The sequence below is a fragment of the Ursus americanus genome, chromosome 29 (genome assembly GCF_024610735.1).
Source record: "Ursus americanus isolate L20-20 chromosome 29, mUrsAme1.1.p, whole genome shotgun sequence".
NCBI lineage: Eukaryota > Metazoa > Chordata > Mammalia > Carnivora > Ursidae > Ursus > Ursus americanus.
In genome coordinates this window covers 17,669,825-17,694,188 of record NC_142155.1, presented here as the reverse complement: position 1 = coordinate 17,694,188, position 24,364 = coordinate 17,669,825, and the positions used below count along the sequence as shown (strand labels likewise).

The 24,364-nt window shown below is 37.5% G+C and overlaps 1 protein-coding gene across 1 annotated transcript in view; it reads right to left on the bottom strand.

Moving 5' to 3' along the window:
* EYS (EGF-like photoreceptor maintenance factor) overlaps positions 1 to 24,364 on the bottom strand; it is a 1,472,906-nt gene that overhangs the window by 203,431 nt on the left and 1,245,111 nt on the right. Inside the window, 1 exon segment of the mRNA XM_087856898.1 lies at positions 6,813 to 6,921. Coding sequence (XP_087713024.1) covers positions 6,813 to 6,921 — 109 coding nt within the window.

The following is a 24,364-nucleotide window of genomic DNA, read 5'->3' as shown; positions in this document are numbered from 1 at the left end:
TCACTTTGTCAAAGAAGGAACTGAACTGAAATGAAGCAGTCAATGAACTGAGTTGCTACCATGTGAACATAGTGATACAGGAAAGTGGAAATACCAAAAAAAAAAAAAAAAGGATATGGGATTATTCTTGTCTATAAGGAAATGTAATGTAATCTGGGGAATGAAATCACAAAGAAGTGAAATATTTAGAAAATACAGTATACAGATCAGCAAGATGGCAGAATAAAAAGCTCTAGATATTTCTTCCCTTAGGGAGACACTAATTCAACAACAATACACAGACCAAACTCCTTTGTGAGAAATGAGCAGATTGAGTTAAGAAGCACTTGTAACTTGGGTGAGTATGAAACCAGCTACATTGAGGATGACAGGAAATCTGTGACACTCACTGGCCGAAGCTTTCCCCAGACTCAGCGAGGCGTAACTGGAAGAAAACTTCCAGCTCCCAGTTTCTCTCCGGGGAGGGAAGTAGAAGACTGAAACATATGTACGATGTGCAGACTTTTCAGGGCCTGCCCAAGGGACTAGTTTCTGTCTTGCCTGAATCTAAGTGCTGATAGGAAAGTGTGCCAGGTTGGGGGCTACTGAGAACAAAGGCAAAGGTTTGGACTGGCATGCATTCACTCACTATAGACATGCCCTGCAGCTCAGTGGGAAGAGTGGGCAAAACCCCCTTAACTTCTGACTTCTTCCAGGCAATGGAAAGAGTCGAATTGCGCATCCAAAATAATGGCTTTACAGGGGGCTGACTGAAGAATAAGTTTCCTCTGTCTTGGAGCACTGAGAGGACCTGCCATACTGTAGATGCCTGGCCATCACTGAAAACGGAAGAGGGCTGGACGGTGTGTTGCTGCTCCAGAGAACCACTGAAGCAGCAGACTGAGGCTGATATGGTTTGGTGGTGTCTTACTGGGGCCAGAGCAAGGGGTTGGAGTGGAGCAGAGTAGGGCATGCTTCCAACATTCTGGCTTTTCTACGGGCTTCTTGAGAGACCAGTTTCTATTTTGCTTGACTTGCAACTCTGACATGACCCATATAACCTAGAAACTCTGGGGCTGTTGAGAACAAAAGGAGAACTGGGTAGCTTGTGGCAGCTCCAGAGAACCTGCAGAACTGTAGACAGACACCAGAGGGAGCAAAAGACTGTGAGTGCCTGAAGGCAAATTGCTACAATAGGGAATTTACACACACAAGTCCACAGAAGATACATTCACAGAAAGGTCTGAGAGCTTCCCAGACTCTCTAGCTGGGCTGATGGGTGAAGGTCCCTTCTTACACAGAACACGTCCATAAAGACTAGGAGAGATGTCTGTTTTTTCAAATGTGTAGATCCCATCCTGAATTTTACAAGGTACAGGAAGAAACAGGAGAAATCAAAAGGACAGAATAAATCTCCAGCAACCAACCCTAAGGAAATGGAAGCACCTGACAAATAATTTTAAAATAACTGTCAGGAAGATGCTCATCAAGTTCAGGAAAATGAAGCATGAAGAAAATGAGAGTATCAACAAAGAGAAAATATAGTAAAGAATCAAGAAGAAATTTTAGAGCTGAAGATAACAAAACTAAATTGAAAAAATCACTAGAGGGGTTCATCAAAAGACTTGATCAAGCAGAAGAAAGAATCAGTAAACTCAAAGACAGGTTTCTTTGAAATTATAGAGTTAGAGGACTAAAAAAGAAAAAAAAGATTGAAAAAGAGTGAGGAAAGCCTAAGGAAAATACTTAAATAAGACAAGTTAAAATTCTCATAAGTATTTTCTTACTTGATACTTTTAGTTGGAACAAAGACAAACATTTATTGCTATATTAAAAAAGAAAGATATAATGACTGAAAATTTAACAAATTTGGGGGAGAAAATGGACGTCCAGATTTAAGAAGCCCAAAAAACTACCACAAGAAAGAACTCAAAGATGTCCACACCAAGACACACAAATTGTCAAAAGTCAAAGATAATATAAAAAAATATAAATGTGAAATCAATTATATTAAATGTGCAGAGGGGAGAAGTAAAAGATTAGAGCTTGAAGATTAGAGCAATTGAAGTTAAGATGCTATTAGCTTCAAATATATTCCTTATGATTTTCTTGATAGTATTTTCTTTAACTTATGTTGTTATAAAAATACAGTATATAAATACATATCACATACAAATATGCATTAATCAACTGCTTACATTATCAGTTAAGCTTTCGGTCAACAGTAGGCTAATTAGTTAGATTCCAGGGGAGTCAAAATTATGAATGGATTTCAACTGTGTGGGGGGCTGGCACCCTAGAACCCATGTTGCACCTGTATGTGCAAATTAAACAATGTACTCTTGTTTCAAAGAAGAAATGGATCAAAAAAGAAATTGAAAAATTTAGAAAAAAATCTTGAGAAAATGGAACACAATATACCATAATTTATGGGATGTAGCAAAAGCAGTACTAACAAGAAAGTCCATAGCTAGAAAAGCTTTTACTAAAATGTAGAAAGATCTCAAATCAACAATGTAACTTTATACCTCATGGAACTAGACAAAGAAGAATCAACTAAGTTCAAAGTTAGCAGAAAGACTAAAATAATATAAAAACTAGAACAGAAATAAAATAGGGAACAGAAAAACATCAGAAAAAAAAGCAGTAAAACTAAGAGTTGGTTTTCTGAAAGGATCAACAAAATTGACTAAGCTTTAGCTACACTAATTAAAAAAAAGAGAAGATTCAAAAAAATCAGGAATGAAAGATGACATTACAACTGATACTGAAGAAATAAAAAGGATTATGAGATAACGATGAACAATTACACACCAACAAAGTGGATAACCCTGAAGAAATGGATAATTCGCAGAAACATACAACTTAACCAAGAGGGAATCATGAATAAATCAAAATTCCGAACAGATGAATAATAAGAGAATGAATCTGTAATTGAAAACCTCCCCAACAAACAAAAGCCAAGTAACAGATGGCTTCATAGGAGAATTCTACAAAATATTTAAAAAAGAATTAATACCAATCCTTCTTAAATGCTTCCAGAAAACTGAAGAGGAGTAAATATGTCAAGCTCATTCTCTGAGGCCTGCATCTTCCTGATACTAAAGACAGAAAATGATATTACAAGAAAAAAAATCTGATGAATGTACGTGATGAATAAAGATGCAAATCTTCAATAAAATACTGGTAAACCAAACTTAGCACATTTAATTATGAGAATTTTATACTACGACCAAGTGGGATTTATCCCTGTGATGCAAGGATGGTTCAACATAAAAAATAAATGATGTGCTGCACCACATTAACAGAAAAAAGGATAAGGATCACACAGCCAACAGATGCAGAAAAAGTATTTGACAAAATTCAACATTATTTCATTATAAAAAGACTCAACAAACTAGGAATAAAAGGAAATTACTTTACATAATAAAGGTCATATATGATAAGCCCATAGCTAATACCATACTCAATGGTAAAAACCCAAAGCTTTTTCTCTAAATTCAGGAAGAAAACAAGAGTGCCCATTCTTACTACTCCTATTCATCATAGTACTGGAAGTCCTAGAGAACAATTAGGCAGGAAAAAGAAATAAAAGGAAGAAATCTCTGTAGATGACGTGATCTTGTATATAGAAAATCCTAAAGAGTCCACAAAAAATTAAAACTAATAAATGAATTCAGCAAAGTTGCAGGCTACAAAAATCAATATAAAAAAAAATCAGTGTGCTTCTATGTACTTACAAAGAACAATCTGGAAAGCAATTAAGAAAACAATCCCATTCACATAGCATCAGAAAGAATAAAATTCTTAGGAATAAACATAACCAAGGAGATGAATGATTTGTACACTGCAAACTATAAAACATTGCTGGAAGAAATTAAAGAAGACAAAAAAGTGGAAAAACTTCCTGTGTTCATGGATTGGAAGACTTAGTATTGTTAAAAGTTCATACTACCTAAGTGATCTACAGATTTAATGCAATCCGTATCAAACTTCCAATGGTATTTTTCGAATAGAAAAATCATCCTTAAGTTCATATGGAACCACAAAGGGCCCCAAATAGCCAAAACAATACTGAGAGGAAAACAAACCTGGACGCATGACACATCCTGACTTGAAAGCACATTACAAAGCCACAGTAATCAAAACAGTATGGCTTTGGCATATAGACCAACATATATACAAACAGAACAGAGCAGAGAATCCAGAATACATTTGTACATGTATGATCAAATGATCCTCGATGAGGTGCCACAACTACACAATGAGGAAACATCGTCTCTTCAACAAATGGTTTTGGGAAACCTGGATGCCCACATGCAAAAGAATGAAGTTGGACCATTACACTATACAAAAAAATCAACTCAACATTGATTAAAGACGTACACATCAGACTTCAAACTATACAACTTGAAGAAGAAAACATAGAGGAAAAACTTCATAACATTAGTTTTGGCAATGATTTCTAGGATATAGCACCAAAACCACAAGGAACAGAAGTAAAACAAAAAGAAAAGGGGCGGGGGGCTATGTCAAATGAAAAAGCTTCTGCACAGCAAAGGAAACAACCAATGAAATGAGAAGGCAATCGACAGAATGGGAGAAAATATTTGCAAACCACGTATCTGATATGGGGTTAATATAAAAAATATATAAGGAACTCCTGTGCTTCAATAGCAAAAACAAATAAGCTCATTAAAAAACTGGCAAAGGATTTGAACAGACATTTCTCCAAAGACACATAAATAACCAAAAGATATATAATAAAGATGTTTAACACCACTACTCATCAGGGGAATGCAAGTCAAAGTCATAATGAAATACCGCCTCACATTTGTTAGGGTAGCCATTATAAAAAAACAACAGCAAACACCAAGTGTTGACAAAGATGTGAAGAAACTGAAACCTTTGTGCACTGTTGGTAGGAATGCAGAATTGTGTGGTAGCTATGTACAACAGTATGAAGGTTCCTCAAAAAATTAAAAATGTAAGTATCATATGATCCAGCAATTCCACTAATGAGTATTTATTGAAAAGAACTGAAAACAGGATCTTTTTGTAATATGTGTGTTTTTAGAAAGTTTTTATTTAAATTCTAATTAGTTAACATACAGTATAATATTCGTTTCAGGTGTACAATTTAGTGATTCAACAGTTCCGTACCACACCTGGTGCTCATCCCAGGTGCCCTCCTTCATCCCCATCACCTATTTCACCCATCTCCCCACCCACCTACCCTCTGGTAACCATCTGTTTGTTCTCTATAGTGAAGTCTGTTTCGTGTCTGCCTCTCTCCTTTCCCCCCCCATGCTTGTTTGTTTGTAGCATAGTGCATGTTCTTCATAAGAAGAGCTGGAGCTTTCAGTGTAAAAAATGGATGACTAGAGGGAGCACATAGACATAAAATCACATTGCTTTACATTGGATTTTTCACAAAACTGAGTGTTTCATAGATTTTCCACCATTTGAATAGTCTGTGTCTTGCATCTAAATATTTGGCCATCTTGGACTCTGGCATGATTTTTTTTTAACTGATGTATAGTTAATATACAGTGTTATATTAGCCTCAGGTTTACGAGGTAATGATTCAACAATCCTATACACTACTCAGTGCTCATCGCTATAAGTGTACTCTTAATCCCCTTCACCTGTCTTACTCATCCCCTCACCTGCCTCCCCTTGGGTAACATCCAGTTTGTTCTTTGTATTTAGGAGTCTGTTTTTTTGTTGTTGTTATTGTTGTTGTTTTGTTTTAAGTCTCTTTTTTTTTCTTCTTCAAAACAAAAACCAATTTTATTCCTACCTTAACAATCCACTTGACAGTTTTCAATCTGCTGGAGCAGAAAATGAAGTAGAGTAAAATGCATTAAAAAGGAACAAAAAAAGCCCATGTTGGGAATCAGAAAATCTGGCATCAAGTCTCTTTCTTTATCACTATGAAATTTCGGACATTTGATACTCAGTTTTATCCGATACAACCTCGTAAAAGAGATACTCATTTTTTCTCTAGAGGGCTCTTGCAAAGATCAGATGAGATCAAATACAAGGCCATCATTTGGAAAATGTGCTTATGCAAATGTTAGCTATTCTTATGTGCTTCTTTAGGATGCTTGTATACACTCAAGAAGAGAAAAAAACTACATAGAAAATATGGAAATAAAATGAAATTTCCAATTCATTAGGGCCCTACACACTGCCAGCTCTAATGCGCACCAAAATTAGCACTTTGGAGCTCTAATTATACAGATTAACTCTCCATGATGATCAAATGAACCAGGAACTCTTTATCTTAAATGTATTTCTATAAAGTCATACTAAGAAGCATGTAACCAACCACATCACTAAAATTAAAAGAATTCAGGAAATTGCCTGGTCTCTGGAGGGACAAGCATCCTCTCTTCTTACAATTTTTTTCATTCAACGTTTCTAAGAAAAATTCCCAGAGAAGAGACTTTTTAAAGCAAAGTACAAGCACTACCATATCCTATAAAAATGGAAATTTTAAGCACTGTTTTGTAACTTCCTAATTTTTCCCCATTCCTGCGCTGTTTTTCTTAATCAAGCATAATATGTTATATGCAAAGTGTGAGAGGAAAATCAATTTCTTGATAAATTTAATACAACTTTTATAGTGACAGGCAGGCAGTATTCAATATATTTAATTGTACCTAAAGTATCAGAGATGAATATTCTGGTGTTTTGTTGAGAGCTCTTACAAGGAATCTGTTCAATAAAGAAATGTAATTAGTGTTTAGTAACTTAAAAAGAAGTACTTATTTCAGATGTTGAGGGCACACTTAGTCATGTTTGGAACTGGAAATTTGCATAACTACCTGACAGACATGGGATATCTCTGTGTCCTTCTTCTGCATTGGAGGTTTCCCATCTGCAGTCGTTTCAATCATGCAAGCAACCCGAGGGCTGCCAACAGGGATTGTGTAGCTAGAAATAAAACAGAAGAGGCCATTATCTATGTGCTACTGGCAAGAACAGGGTAACTTCGCACATGGATGGTAAGTACTTCTTCAACGACAGAGGTACTTTCTGGATCATAATAGTCCTGAAATATGGCCCCAACCAAGTGTGAACATTTTAGGATAGAAAAAAGATATATTTCTTTTCTAACACTGAAATTTTATTTTCCTTCTCTCTTTCTGTCTCTAAATCAGGACTTGAAATGCTTTCAGAAAGTTAAACCCCCACAGAACAAAAAGAGCTTTTCTGTATAAGTACGTAATTATAAATTTTTAGTGCTAACTGTGGTCGACAATATGGTCTCACTCATGTAGGAGACCATTGGACAAGTAACAGCAGTGTTAAATGATGCTAACCTGCCTACGTAGAAATTTCCCCTCCCTGGCCTACAGGGGAAATAGAAATGGAATAAGAAATGAAAGGCTGCATACCCCTGAGTAGTGAGATTACACTGTGATATAGTTATCAGGACTCAGAAAGCATGCCGCTAATGTACTAGCTGGTACCGTGTCTCAGAGATAAAGAAAAGTATAAGGTTAAGGGAATTTGTAGAATGAAATGACCAATACACAACTGAAAATTTATCACAGTTTACAGAGTGATGCAATCAGATGAAAAGGTATACATACTAAAGTACTTGGCATAAAATTAAATAGAATTTTAAAAGACAATTCAAATGATATCACCCTGCCACTCACCGTGTGTAATAACAGTAACTTATATTGTTACGAAGTCTACTCCATAGAGATATCAGACATACATTTACTAATATTAAAAGAGGCTCTCTATGCATACTGAAAGTATGAATGATTTTAATGCCCAGTTTGGCTTATTTGTATTTGCTACATTTTAGACAATGAACACACCTAATTTTTATTTTTAATTTTGACCAGCTGCCCCAGTTTGCACATGACTGAGAGCTTTTCCAGGATGCAGGACTTCTCAGGGCTAAAACCAGGTTAAGTGCCTAGCACATCAGGATCAGTTGGTAATTCTACTTTTAAAACAAAATTCAGTTTTATTAAAAATCATTGGTTAAATCATTTATCTATATTTTTTTCTTAAAATTAACTTTAGAGTCTAAGTTGAATGGAAAAAGCAAACCAGAACTTCCTTCTTCCCTTCCTTGCTCCAAAAGGGACAGCTGGTTTCCTCTTCCCCCTTACCTAGAAATACAAATCTGATATGGTCCTTTTAATACATTATTCCGCTACTTTTTTTGGCCTCTGCTCTAATTTACTAAGGTCACTTCTAATTTTGATCGGATCATTATGGAAAATTCTTCAGTTCTAGGAATGACCTCCAGAGCGTCCCATTTGTGTGAATTATATGTGATAGGGATATATGAAGCACGTTTGTCATCGTAGTTGATAGGGGCAGGCAGACCTGTACGGATGCTTTATACTGGAGATGGACGCAATATTTCTCAGGGAATGCACATGTCCTTTTTAAGAAATAATAAGATCTCTTTTTATTTGTTTCATTCAGTGCTTGTTAAAATCTAACCATGAACTGCAGTCTTAACAGAAGGAAGCCACTCTACTCTGCTTTCTGTCACCTCCTTCATTTCTTCCCCAAACCCTTCCACCAAATGGTTGATTCTATTGTCTGCTTGTTCTATGCACTATTTTGGAAATTGATACTCTATTCTACCAGAGATTTTTCTACATATAGATTCTTATCATGTTCATTTTTATAGTGTCTCATATATGCTTATAGACCAAACTGTGCGATAAGAAATGAAAAAATGCTCTATAAACAAATTAGACATTATGCTACATAAATCATTTGAGGAAAAATCTAAGTACATATCCCTTATGCCTCTCAAGTATTGCTGAGGCCAGCCAAGTTTAATGACTTAAAGACTTAAGGATCCTATTTTGAGATAATCCATTGACTGGCTGAGTGATCTTAGGCAAACCACTTAACCTTTCTTCCCTAAAGTGTGATTATCCACAGAAGCGAGATAATCATTCTTGGCTCATAAATGGTTAGTGAGAATCACATTATTTAATGTACATAAATCATTCAGTGCTAATATTAAAATCCAAAGTTAAAGCAATTATTTGCTGACGAGACAGGGATCTCTAAAGAGATTTTTATGAAATAAATTACACAGTCAAGTTGAAGTGTTCATCTACTTCTACTAATATTGTTTGTAATGGGATTCAAAATCAAATACTTGGGTACATTATTTTAAAAACTAAATCTGACGAAACAGACATTTTCCCCCCAGTGTCCTTAGCATTCTTGTTCTTTCTGTTATAGTCTTTAGATATGCCAAACAATTTGGCAGAAACTTCCGATTTGGAAAAGACAATTTATTTTTAAATTTTTAGAAGATCCTGCTCAAACTGGAAGTTCAGGGTATCCATAACCAAGGGAAAGGTTGTAAAAATGTAAACAATGGAGAGTGGATTGTTCAATCAAGTACTTTTATGTAACTGAATGCTACCCAGCTCTTAAATGGGAATTGTAGAATATTAACTAATGATATGGAAAGATATTTGTATAGAATAGAAAAAGAAATAAAGATAATTTGAGTGATATATCATTTTTATAAAAATATGCATAGAGATAATACTAGATCTACTTTTGCTAGTATTAACAGTGGCTATCTCTGCCTGCTTAGAATGAAGACGAATTTTAATTTGTCTTTTTTGCTTATTTGTATTTTCCATATTTTCGACATGGAGCATACAATAATTTTAAATTTCACCTTGTAAGAGAAAAATTCAGTTTTATAAAAAACAAATTCAGTTTTTATTTATAAAAAAGTAATAATAATTTACTGACATTTCTGTTTTCCTGGATTCCATGCTTTATTTCCAGGTAGAATATCTTCTTGCTAGGTACAGTGACCCTTAAACAACACAGGGGTTAGAGATAACCCCCTTCCCCTGGGAGCTGAAACTTAACTAATAGCCATCTGTTGCCAGAAGTCTTACCAATAACATACACAGTCAATTAATACATATTTTAAGTTATATGTGTTATATACTATATTCTTACAATAAACTAAGCTAGAGAAAAGAAAATGTTATCAAGAAAATCATAAGAAAAGAAAAATAACATTTATAGTACTTTACTGTATTATCAAAAAATATCTGCATGTAAGTGGACCCACACAGCTGAAACCCATATTGTTCAAGGGTCATCTGTATTGCTTTCTGACAGCCTCTGAAATTTCTTCTTTTAGAACTTATATTAGGCATCTTTTGGAAGCCTATCTAAATTTCTTTTTTTTAAATTTTATTCTTTTTAAAGATTTTATTTATTCCTTTGAGAGAGACAGAGAGAGAGACACAGAGCACAAGCAGGGGGAGAGGCAGAGGGAAAGGGAGAAGCAGACTCCCCGCTGAGCTGGGCTTGATCCCAGGACCTGGAGATCATGACCTGAGGCAAAGGCAGATGCTTAACCACCTGAGCCACCCAGGCGCCCCGGTTCTCTAATTTCTTAATCTTGCTTTCACTTTTAGAGATTTTATTTTTATTTATTTGTCAGAGAGAGAGACAGACAGAGCGTAAGCAGGGGGAACGGCAGGCAGAGGCAGAAGCAGACTCCCCACTAAGCAAGGAGCCTGATGCGGGACTCTATCCCAGGACCCTGGGATCATGACCTGAGCTGTAGGCAGACGCTTAACCAACTGAGTCACCAGGCGTCCTTTGCTTTCGCTTTTAAATTGCTTTCTTAATTTCTCTGTCCTGTATTCTTCCTAGGAACCAATTTTTTCTTCAGCAGTCTCCAGGACCATTTATTCTGTCTATTGAGTTTTAAATTTCAATGAATATAATCTTTTATTCCCAAGATTTGGAATCGTTTTCATAACTTTTTGTTTAATTTAGCCTATTTTTCTTCTATAATTTCTCCTTTAAAATGAGTTATTCCTTCACTAATGCTTTCTAGCATCCCAGAAATACTTATGTTAACCTTTCTGTCAGACTTTTCCATAAGAAGGATTTTATCTAGAGTGATTCATATTCTATCTGCTGATTTGCTTGGTTCCTTTCTCAGTGTTGCCGTGTGTTCTGATACGGGGTATGCAGGTTCATTTTCAGTGAGAAGTATTTTTATTTTTCTCTCTTTTCCCCCACTTCCTTTCTCCTTGTTGTGCCTCTTCTGCTGTGCCCAAGTCTGTGTGCCTAATGAGAACCCCACCTGATCTTCTGAACATCTAAACCCAAATCTTGCATAGTGTGTATTTGGCAGTTCTATCCTATGGTGATACCGAAGGTACTCATTCATAGGTTCATTCAGAGCTGAAATCATTGCTGGGTACAGTTCTGCTCATGACTTTCTTTCTTTCTTTCTTTCTTTCTTTCTTTCTTTCTTTCTTTCTTTCTTTCTTTCTTTCTTTCTTCCTTCCTTCCTTCCTTCCTTCCTTCCTTCCTTCCTTCCTTCCTTCCTTCCTTATATTATGTTATGTTATGTTATGTTATATTATGTTATAGTCACCATACAGTACATCCTTAGTTTTTGATGTAGTGTTCCATGATTCATTGTTTGTGTATAACACCCAGCATTCCACGCATTACGTGCCCTCCTTAATACCCAACACTAGCCCAACCGCCACATTCTGTTTTCTTCCTAGGCTGGCAGTTTGCTAAAAATCAGAATCCCAGATGACAGTCTCTCTTTTCCTGTGTGTGCCGATAGATGGATGGATGGACAGACAGACAGACAGTCATAGATACCACAGTATACTTGAACGAGTGGTTTTGGTTCCCTTATAGGAGCTGAGCTGTCCTGTTTTTAGACCTAGATCTTGGCAGGCCTGCAGCATTAGCTCTTGCTGCTTTGCATTTTTGTCTGTTTCTTGTCTGGGGGGGGGGTGTTTAGCTTGTTTTTAAACTTGCCTTTATATTTTCAGTTGTGTATTTTTAAATTTTCTATCTTATGTTATGTGTTTGATACTAAGGAGGAGCATCAAAGTGTGAAGTTACAAAGTCATCTTGACTGGAAGTCTCACTATTTTTTTATAATAAGAAAAGACAACAATAAAGATCAAATTGAATCCTTACTTTTGAAAGGCCGTGTAAGTAGAAAGTTATCTTTAATCTGCAAGAGGCAAAATGAAGAAAAAAATAAACAAGCCATTTTCAGGTGCCTTTATAATTTTGCAGGCTTTAAATCTGGAAGGACTAATTTCTTTGGCTTTGTTCATCTGTGTGTGTGTGTGTGTGTGTGTGTGTGTGTGTGCGCGTGTGTGCTAAAGGCATTTCAATGCATCTGTCTCACGATTTTTTTTTCAGTGTCATATTTCAAAAGCACAAAAGTAAAGTGGTTTGTTTTCCTTCCAGAGAGAAATAGGAAGTATGAATTTCTTTCTTCTCTCAAGTATCTATGTTTGATTTGTCAAATCTAGGAGTTATATGAGGCACTGGCATTACACCATAAAGAAATTAAATGCTTTAAAAGGCCGTTGTACTGCTATGCTGAAGGCTCACAAAACGTAGCTCATGCATAATTTGAAGCCATGATATAAAAGTAACACAACCGAACAGCACCGACTGCTTCTAGGGAATGCTGCAAAATTGATGGCAATATTGAACGCTTCCACAGGTGCAAAATAGGATCTTTCCTCTTATCCTAGGTTTGGCTCGTAACTAGCAATGATGCTAGCTTGTCTATTTTAAATTTTGGATATGATTAACTTTGCTAGTAAGTTTATTTCTTTATTTACCTAAACTAGACTTTAAAAATAAATGTAAAAAGAGAACTTGTAATGTAGATAGTAGTTAAATGAATCTCCAAGTAACTATTCTGACCAATTAATAACCAGCCTTAATGTTTACCAAATATAAGTATTGCTCTGAAGTGAATGGATAGCATTTACGTCAAGCTCTAGCTTGGAACTTCCTTTAAAAGAATCTTTCAGGCTAGACTTAGGACTGAGAGAGGTTAACGTCAATTGTTAGCAGTTATGATTTCTATATTCGGCCCAAGGTTTCAGTCCAGTTGTGACAGTTAGCTCTGCATAAGAACAGCTGAGATGGGAGACTCATATCAGCAGATGGCAGTAAAGGTACATGGCAGAGATGGAGGCACTGAAAGGCATCTGGTCCCCACAGATAGGATCTAATTGATAGTGTGATTGTTTTAGCTCCCTGTTTGCAACAGGAAAACATGGGAAAATACATTTAAAAGATTATACATCAGGCAGTATGGATGAAACTGTCCAGAGACATACAGCTTTCCTTACCAGTTCACGTACCTAATGTGATTGTCATGGCTGTGTGAGCAAATTTAAGAAGACGCTGTTTAAGAGCATGATGGTTTCATACAGCCCTATCCACACAGCCATACTGTTTGAGGCTGTCATTGTGACTCAGCATAATCTATATGTTAAAAGAGTGTAAAAAAAGATCAGGTACAAAAATCACTGTTAGGCCCTTTGCCAAACAAAAGCAATGTAAACACGCCAAAAGCATCCTGAAGCATCCCTTTTCATTTAGAGCACCGAAGAGTTGGCCAGGCTGGCCATACAAACAGCTTGAACAAGGAAAGCTGCATGACCTCTGGTAGAGAGATGGTTGTCAATGAGGACTTCCCGTCCCTAGATGATTGTCATGAGTTGGTCACTGGCTTTAGGTTATTTTATTTAGCCTTTCCTCTGACTGACAGAAAGCCCAAATATCCTTAATAATCAATTACCGCAAAAACCAAGCCATTATCCCGTGAAGCACTGATAGTAAAGAAAGTCTGCAATGATGCCTGAAGACCGCTGAAGCAGGAACTGCATTTACACCCTTGACTAACCAGAGCAGTCGTCAAGGGAACATCCAACCAGCTGTCATGAGATATCACAGATATTCCAAAAACTGTGATTTTGCTTCTGACTACACCATCCAATTCATGTGCAGTGGGACCGACAGCATATTCTACAGATTTCATGGGCTCCTGGAAGCATCTGTAAAAGTATAGGCGGCCAGAATTCCCTTGTTTTCGTTACCGTGTAAAAATGTTCACATAATGACTATTACAATTATACAAATTGTAATTTGCATCTGGAAATGTTGTGCTTTTTGACCTGTCATCTGGCTTTAACCTCTTCAGTGGTGTGCTGGAGAAGGCTAGCACTGACTCATGAGAGCTGATTTTGTGCGTTCCTTCTCAATTCCACATCTGTGAATTATATGTTGGTAGCTTAAAATTGGCCATGGTGGGAGTATTTATGGCTGGCAACTGGCAAAAGCTACAAATCAATCAACCTCCTATCCTACCCTTTTCCCGCTAAGATCTGGTTGTAAAACACTGGCACACCACCGAGTTTCTTGAATATTTCTTAGTAGGATTTAAGCATTCACTTAGAACAAGGGCATTAAGTTGCAAAGCTTAGCTTCACTGTTGGCATTTAATTCGGAATTTCAGTAGGAAATCTGCTTTATTCATACTCTATTAGTTCACAGCTCTAGGTTGGATTAATTTACTCTGATGATAAATGGGGGTTTCAAGAATATTACCCCTAAAACCTACATACATATGCAGTTCCCAAATAGCAGGTAGTGTTTAGTTTTACCCTTCAGGTCTAATACTCATTGGCTCAATTCATTTGTTTTTAGCAATGTTGGGGTGTATTTGTATCCAGTCCACTGAGTAAGCAATCAAAACTCAGGAGTTGAAAATACTGATTCCTGATCCTTTCCTCTTCAACACCTAATATCCCATACACACATATTTTGAGACACTAAAGTTTCCCAAGTTGAAACAGCATTTGAAAAAAATCAATTTGGTAATAGATTATTTTACCAAATTTGAACAAAAAGCAAATCTGGTGAAATGGGCATGTAGAAAGGTTCACTTTTGTTGGTTATGAGTGAAGCTAAAGGCAGGTTTTCCTCAGGAGAAAGCCCTGTGCCTCCCTGTCATTTTTTAAGAAGTGTTATAGTGAGTGATGGCAGATTCTTACAAAATTGCCTTATGTAAACAATAAACATATAGTTTTCCCATCTTCTGAATACTATAGTTTTTGCATGATTATTATTATTTGTAGCATATGACTGATTTTCTTGGCTGTGTATTTTAACTGAGATTTATTTAAAAAATAATATTTTAATGTTAAAATATTTATACTTATCATGTTTAATCCAATTAATTAATTATTATAGCTTTTATTAAAAATACAGAGAGTAGATTAATAGAGATGCAAAGGATTTAAATTTCAGAAGCATTCTCTGAGCCAAAGTTGTAAATATTCTCATCATTCTAAGTGTAAAAAGGCTGTAGTGTGATCCAGTGAGCCATGCCTCAAGATCAATACCTCTTTGGTTTCATATTTCTTTGTCAGCTAGCATACCATCTAAGTGTCCCTTGTCTTAGCTTATTCAATTTTCTTGGGGCAAGTACATCTATTTCTCATTCTTACATATAACTTCTTCTTTATGGCTTCTAAGGTTTTAATGTATGTCACTTCCCCCTCTAATTGTCCTTCTCATATATTTTTGCCAAACATGACTTTCCCATCTTTGAAACTTCTGATATGGAGAGAATAAAAGTACAGTTCTTACCCCAAGCAAACTTTCAATTTGGAGATAACCAGACAAGTAAAAGTTTAGAAATTTAATCCATATAAAAATAGATGGAATTGATGAATATATGTAATCTAGGTTTTATGCTTGAAAGAAGCATTACCAGTCTTTCCTTAATTTTGGGTCTATTTCTTATTAACAGCTCCCATGAAAGCAGTCCTAATTTAAAGACTGAGAAAAGTTTAATTGAATAAATGATCACGAAGATGAAAAAAAAATGCTTTGTTTTTCACCCTTACAATAGAGACAACATACTTATGGAGTTGCTTCTGATAAGAAAAATAATTACGTTAAACTTTTGAAAATTTTCCAGAAGATGATAATGTGAAATACTCTAAGTAGACCAAATCCACATAATTTCATGTGCCAAGTAAAATTGCTGATAGTTAGAAATGGTTGAAAGTTTTATATTGCTTGATACAAATAGAAAACTAAATTACTGTAAGGCCTATAGGTCCAAAATGACAAAGAAATTTAATAAGCTCTAAATCTATGACCTGAGTTAATTTTATTTATCTAATCTTGATCCAAAACGATTTAAGGTAGTTATTTTTAAACCCTAATGTCTTATTTTATCTTAAAACATGTACATTTTTTCATACTAAAATTTGTTCGTTATTCTAAGGTAATTTTTAATATAAGATAAAATAGTGAGGAATAGAAGAAAAAGGGAACATTTGTGTAGGGAGATAAAGCATAAACGAAATTAGTTTTCGGAAAATTATCTTAAATACAACTTAAAATGGATCTGTTCATTCAATAGACCAATGAAATGAATCCCTATAATGTAAGAAACCGGTAGGTGATGGGGAGGTGGAGGTAGAGAAAGTAGTTTTCTTCTGAAGGTTTTCCTAGAGGGTAGAGAAGAAAGACACTACCGTTCTCTGAGAGGTCAATTTTCACTGAAACCAGAGGAATCGCGGCCAGCGCGCCGGTATTGGCAGTGTAAGTTAGCATTAATGAGAGCTGACAGATTTGTGCTACGTGTTCAAGGCTCACTCACACCCAGTTAGCAAGTAATGCGGGAAGATTTTACTCAGAGATGCAAACTGGGACCTTCTAATTGCCAGGCTCATGAGGCAAAAATGAAAGTTGGGAATTCAAAGAGTACGCAGCTTTGCTGATTACAGGAAACAAACAAACGAACAGGAGATTATTTTTTTTTCTCATTTGTAGCTTTTTTGCTTTTCTTTATTGAGCCCCAGTCCAGCATCTGGTGCTTTCATGCTGCTTTGTCTTCTCTTCTACCTATTCTAGGCAACGCTTGACCAATGAGTCTGAAATACATCGTTTCAAAGTGACAGAGACCTTCATGGGCTATACATTGTTATTAGCGTGGCTTCTTATAATGGAGTATAATGGAATAATTTCCTTTATTTAGTAAACATTTATGTGGCATTTATTATGGACCAAGCATTTTCTTTTCCCCAAGTATTTTACTTTTAAATTCTTTTTTTTAAAGTAAGCTCTATGCCCAGTGTGGGGCTTGAACTCATGACCCCAAGATCAGGAGTCACCTGCTCTACCGACTAAGCCAGCCAGGTGCACCCCTCCCCCCCAGTACGTTAAAATATTGAACATCATCTTCCCCATGAGTGAAGCAGAAACATTTTTTTTTCCATTTAAAGATTAGGAAATTGAGTACATGAGGGGTTAACTAACTATTCGAGGTCCCACAGTCTCTAAATGACAGAGCTGGATTTTGATGTGAAGATGGGGGCAGAGATTGGAGTGAAATCAAGAAAAACCAAAGAACGGCTGCAATGGTCCAAAGGTGGAAGAGGCAAGGAAAAATTTTTCCCTCATGTCCCTGGAAGGTGGTTCTCCTGACACCATGACTTCATAGTTCTGGACTCTAGAACCATGAGAAAATTAATTTTCTATTGTTTAAAGCCACCAAGTTTATGGCAATTTGGTTACAGCTACAATAAGCACATATAAAGCAGATATTTAAAGATAAGAGGCAAGGATTTGAATATTAGCAGTGTTCAATTATTAAAACGGAATTCAGACATAAATGAGATTAGAATGTGTATATATGAATTATAAGGGGACACCTTATTAAGATATACAGATAATCTAAATGATTTGGGTTTAACAAATATCTCAGTTGTGGAGTGGTTACGAAAAAGATCAGAAAGCAATAGTGTATCTCTTTTTTTAACATTTTCACATTCTACTTCAATTTGACAGGAAACACTGACATAATCAACATAAATCTATTACAAACATCTAAATCTAGTACCTGCATTTATTATAATTCAAATAGAGTAATAAAAACATTCTAACAGACCTCTGTAAAGTGCAAAGGGGATTATGCTCATTAATTCACTAAACACTTAGGGTGAACACAGCCATAGTAATTGGAAAAGAAATGGTAAAAAAAAAAAATCAGCACCTTCCATTCCTTTACTATTGGTACTTTGAAAACTAAAAGATTTCCCTTGTTTGTTTTTTATTACCTCCTGGGGGGAGGGATTTTTTGCTATCTATGATAAAAAAACATTAATATTCAAAGGTTTTTATCAATTGCAGATGTTTTGTGACAACAACTGATTTAGCAAACACTTCCACGGTGCTTTACTTTAATCTTCAATCAGCTGAGAATCTAGTGTTCTAATCTTGAGAAATAATACAAATTTTGAAATCATAACTTCTTTAGGCCAAAGAAAGTTCTCAATGGTTGTATTGTAGGTAGATGGAGAAAGCTTGTCCTTGTCTTCAAAAACTTTCTCGGGAATCCAAGCATTGTGTCACCACAGAAGCACCTCTATTACATTGTGAAATGTAAAGGGAAGAACAAAGAAGTGTCCAAAGATGAGGAAACTTACTATCCTTGTTAAAGGATCTTAAATATTCTCTCTACTCAAAAGCATTTTCTGAATTTAGAAAGGGCTCTCATTTGTCTGTGCATCAGCCAGAGCCTAGAATCCCCTGAAGTGATAGTTTTCAAAGAAAAAGAAAGCACTAGATATAATAGGAGTACTAAAACACACAAATGATTGTTTCATTCCAAATGATTATTTAAGTAGAGGGTTATAAGGATCAAATTATTTTCCTTTCTAGCACTTGGGAGAAAAAAAATAACCCCCACCCCTTTTACTTTCTTCATGGTCTTTTTGGCAAAATATCATAATACAACACAGTTCCATGCACTTTTTACCAGCAGAATAAAATAATTTCACAAATTTTATAAAGAAGACTTCCTGACATTCCGTTAATATCGTATATCTGTAAATGCCAATGTGGAACAGGGTAAACCATACTCAGAACCCAGGAATCTCAGTGGTGGCAAAGACTTGAGATGCATAGTCTGTTCTCCTACTTAGCACACCAGTCCGAGGCCAGGCAATGTCCAGCACATGCAGGTATTTGTACGTGGGTAGTTAGGGCCGTGCATAACCTCTCTGGTCCTTTTCTCCTCCATCAGGGCCTGTGTTCCTCTTTCATTTCCCCTTTGGGCTCGGGTGGCGGGGGGGGGGGGGGGTTCCATGGCCTTGTGATGTTTCTGCAGAACAAATCGAGGCTGCAGTAATGAGTGCTAGCACTCGCCTATTCCAGAGCCAGCTCAGGTCTTCAGCCACTTTACGATCTGAAGAGTGAGGTCTTTGGCTTGGCAGCCCCCCCAGAGCCAATGAGCTGCTGAAGACCCGTCATTAGAGGTGTGCTTCCCCTTTTCTGTTTTGGTGTTGCTGCCTGTTTCTTTCCTCAGCCCTCTCCAGGGCTGACCTCCAGCCTGTTATGACATAGGCCTGGCCCAGCCACGCAGAACAATCTCCAAAGAGACAATGAATCATCTTGAGAACAAAATGGCAACATCATTTGAATGGTTTCCATTCATCTCCTTTGGAGATGTTTGAGCGTGTCCTAAGTGACCTGGATGTGAAATACAGCCTTCAGTGTGTCCTAGCCAACTGTAGTTTGGTGCTCATTGAGATCGCCATGGCAATCTGGTTTGAGTTATGAAAGGGCCTGTTTAAGGCCAACTAGTATAGAGAAGGTATATCCCCAGGCGTAGAGTATGACTAGTATCAGTTCCTTTCTAAAAACAACATTTTCTGTTTCCAGTGTGAAAATAGGTAAACAAAAATGTTAAATGAGCTGTTACGGATCATCAGAGTGCATGCAAAAGTTAAAGAATAATTACCCAATAAGTTAAACCATAAATAATATTTAAGATTAATAGTACTTTCTGACTTCAAAATTAGCCTACTATCCTATCAATATAAAAGTAGTAAAATAAAATTATGTAAAACAAGGTGAGCTTATTCTCTAGAAATCAGAAAACAAATATAAAGGATTAGCCTAATGGCTCCTGAACACAGCCGGCGATGGCTAGTTTGTAGACTGGTACCCTGGAGGGGTCGGAACTTAAGACAGGGTGGAGAACTGGCCCTTCCCTCTGTCTCAGTGTTCCCGCTCTGCTTTGCCTACTCACCCTTTTGCAGCAGGCAGGAGCGATATGAGGAGCGTCACCTGACATGGACGCCGGGTGGGACAGGAGAGGGCTCCTCCTGTTCTGTATGAACAGCTCCTGCGGAGGAAGCCCCCTGGTGCCCCTTCCCCTTCCACCTGGCTGGTGGTGATGACAGAAAGAGAAAGAGAGGGGAAGGGAGAGAGAGAGAGAGTGACGGGTGAGGGAGGAAGAGGGAGAGGGAGCGAGAGGATAGGTAGGCATGATATCTTCTCTGGGCTAAGGTTGTCCCGTGCACTTGCAGCTCAGGGGGATGCACTGTCCACCCCCCGCCCCCCACCACGCTTCCCTGTGCACTCCAGGGACCTCAACCAGCAGGCTTGGTAGGCCTTAGAAAAAACTTACTTCTATTGCTTCCTCTGGCATTCCCAGAAGCTCCATTAACAACTCTGGTATCTTTGGCATTGAGGTAACGACCAACCATACTTGAAAAAGACAAGATTATCAGTGTGTCAGGGTGAAAAAAGAAATGGAAAATGTATTTACAGCACCCTCTGCCCCCCATCCTACAGAGGACCCTTTGCCTGTTCCTTTGCTCCCAGGCCTTTGCAATGGTGAGTGGAGATGTCAAACTGAAGGTGCCCAGGTAGGGGAAAGACCCTCTCTGTAGGAGAAGGCATAGTAAGGAAAATTCAGGAAGGAGGAGGGGGGAGGGAGGAAATAAAGAAACAAGTCAAACACCAGAGGAGTTTTAGACTGCTGTGGGCAGTAATGACCTATCCCTTCCCTGGTGGCTGTGTCCCAATGACTCTCATTCAACACATCCTATATCATTTTTCTTTACATTTTGAAAAAAAAATTAAATCTGTTATTTTAAACATTTAAAAAATAACTATTGAACATGTTTATGTGCACCAGGTATTTTCTAAGTGGTTTACAGATAATTTAATCTTCATAATAACCTTATGAGGTGGGCACAGTTACTTTTCCTACTTTATTATTGAAGGAATGAAGGCACAAAGAAGATAAATAGCTCAAGGTCACGTGGACAGAAAGTGACAAATCTGAGCCTCAAACTCACATCCTGGCCCCTGAGTTTGTGCTTTTAGCCACTGTATTCTGCGTCTTCTTTTCCTTTTTTACATTGGATTTTTATTAAACATATAAAAATGAATATAGGCTCCTTGCTAAAGAAATTGAACTATAAGTAAGCCAAACCATCCCTGAACCACTCCCCATCTTCAAATTTTTATTCTTTTCCTCCTTAGAGGTAATCATATTCTTCCAGATCTTTTATCTCCTGTATATTTGTATGTATGCATGTGTATGTGTGTGTATATAAACCCATATACCCACACATATACACTCACACATAAACCCACATACATACACATATGTATATATGCAATTGTAGAAAATACATCATACTGTTTGTGTGTGTGTGTGTGTGTGTGTGTGTGTGTGTGTTTTAATTTTATTTTATTCAGAACTGTATCTTGGAGATCCTTCAAGGTCTACATATAAAAAAAATGTTGCGGGACACCTGGGTGGCTCAGTTGGTTAAGCATCCTACTCTGGATCTCAGCTCAGATCTGGATCTCAGAGTTGTGAGTTCAAGCCTGCATTGGGCTCCATGTTGGGCATGGAGCCTACTTAAAAATATATTTTTAAAAAGGGTCACTTGGGTGGCTCAGTGTGTGAAGCATCTGCCTTCAGCTCAGGTCATGATCCCAGGGTCTTGGGATCGAGCACAACACTGGGCTCCCTACTTAGTGGGGAGACTGATTCTCCCTCTGCCTGCCGCTCCCCCTGCTTGTGCTCTCTCTCTCTGTCAAGTAAATAAAATCTTTAAAAAAATTAAAAAAAGAGAAACAACTGTTTCATAATATTCCATGGTATGGATATACTATATTTTATTTTAGCACGTCCCCAGTGGGAGTTGGACAGTTAGCTCCCCCGTTTTCTACCCTTTCAAACAATGCTGGAGTGACCATTTTCATACATATTTCCTGTGTATCCATATGAGTCTTTCAAAGATAGATTCTGAAAAGCTGGGTCATATAGAAAATAGAATTACAATTTTACTAGAATTACCATTTTTGCATCTAGTACTCCTACTAGATACAATCATTAATGAGAAATCTTATTTTCCGAAAAATCATGCTCCCCAAATAATGGTACTTATGGAAAAAAAATGGGCTAGGGCAGACGACTCAAAAGCTACGCAGCTTTATAACCAGAGCACTAACAAAAACAGTAACTGTCTTTCCTCAGTCCCCCCTGTTCCAGGCCTGACCTTCAACCAATTATGATACAAATCTGGCCTGGCTACATAGAATAGTCTTCCTGGACAGCCCAGGAAGGTAGATCACGTCAAGGCTAGAGGCTACCTAAAGGAGATAATAAAAATGCACCAAAACACTATCATTATGCACCTGGAAGTGAAGCTCTGAGCCAAGGGGACTTCCTTTAAGGTAGACACAGGAAGGTAGACCTGTGCAAAGATGGGGATGTACCTCTCAAGGCAAGAAGGGAGAAGGCGGGACACTGATATCATTTGTTTATTTGATGGGGCTGAAAAGACTGGCCAGTGTGCAACAGTTGATCTGAGCACCTCTGTCTCTCTTCTAGAAGGTTCTTAATGCTATTTCCACTCTTCCAGCTTTCTTTGCCTAGGAAAAACTGTGTATGATCTAACATAACTCCGTCGTCATACCGACATCATTACCCTAGTTATCAATCACGGAAGAGTTACTGTATGTTATAAAAACATACACTGTAGCTGGACACATTATTGCTCATTTGCTTTCAAAAGCATCGATACCAGTGATACATCCTCAAGCAGTTCACTCTGTGGACTTTAGATTTATGTTACTTTTGAAAACATCACCCACTTGACAGGCTCAAGTGGACCTGATAAAATCAGATAACTATAGCAACAGGATGATTTATTCTGTATGTTCTCCCAAAAGGATGAAACTTCATTCCTTTGGGGCACGAGATTGATTTAGAAGTTTTCTCTTAAATTTCTCACTTTTTTTTTTTTAAGGTTAAAATTTTCTTACTCCTGGGACACCTGGCTGGCTCAGTTGGTAGAGCATGAGACTCTTGACCTTGGTGTTATGGGTTGAAGCTCCATGTTGGGTGTAGAGATTACTTAAAGATATAATCTTAAAAAATTTTTTTCTCTTACTCCTTTCCAAGATGAAGATCAGTTTCTTTAACAGAAAAGATGGAACAAAGTAAGAACTGAATATTCCTACCATTGTCTGTGACGTTGAGTTTATGTTGCTAGTGATCTAGATCTAGAATAAGATACTACATATTGCAAAAAAATAGAAAAGACATTCAAAATGTCTGATTTCTGTTTTCAAGAAATAATAGAGCAATGCAAGGAGGAAAAAATTATCAGCATATTGCTAGGGAGGGAGAATATTAATGTACTACAGAGTATGGCAAAGACTATTAGTTATTCCTCAGTGCTACGGGTTGAAGTGTGTCCTCCCCCAAATTCATATGTGGGAGTCTTGATCCCCAGTGCCTCAGAATGTGACCTTATATGAGACAGGGTCTTTACAGAGATAATCAAATTTAAATGAGGTCATAAGAGTGGGTCCTAATGTAATATGACTGATGTTCTTAGGAAAAGGGGAAATTTGGGCATGGAGACAAGCATAGAGGGAAGATGGTATGAAGACACAGAGGGGGGAGACAGCCATCTACAAGTCAAGGAGAGAGGCCTGGAACAGAACATCCCCTCACAGCCCTAGGAAGGAGCCAAACCAGCTGTCATCTTGATTTTGGACTTCTAGCTTCCAGAGCTGTGAGACAGTAAGTTTTTGTTTTTTTAAGTCACGTGGTTTGTGGTACTTCGCTATGGCGGCCCTAGCAAGCGAATGCACTCAATCATCACTTCCACTGGTGACTCCAAGGAACCATGCCTCCCAGGATCTATGCCCTTCTCACTCCACTCCTCTGGAGTCTGTGCTGGGCCCGTGGCTTGCTGTAATCCACAGAAGGCAACTGAAGTGAGGCTGGGCCAGTTCTGGGCCAAAGCCCTGGGAAGGCCTAGCATTTAAAATGTTGCACTTTGGGGAGGGCTGAGAGGCCATTTAAGGAGTTTGGCTACTCTGCTGGAGAGACCACATGGAAAGGCCTTGTAGAAAGGGAAACATCTTGAGTCTACATGGAGAGAAAGTTCCAGCTGTCCATGCTTGTCAGCTGAAGCCAGCCTTCCGGCTATCCCTGCCTGAGAGCCACAGAGGCAAGTAAGCCAATTTGGACAATATAGTTGCCGCCACTGTCTGACTGCAATTACACCTGAAATCAGCGGAAGAACCACCATTTGATTTAGGGTTGTGAGCAAAAAAAATGTCGTGTCTTAAGCCACTGAGTATTGGAGTAGCTTTGTTACATAGCCATAAATAATTGAAATATTCCCTTATTTTACAGCAAAAGAACTTCCAA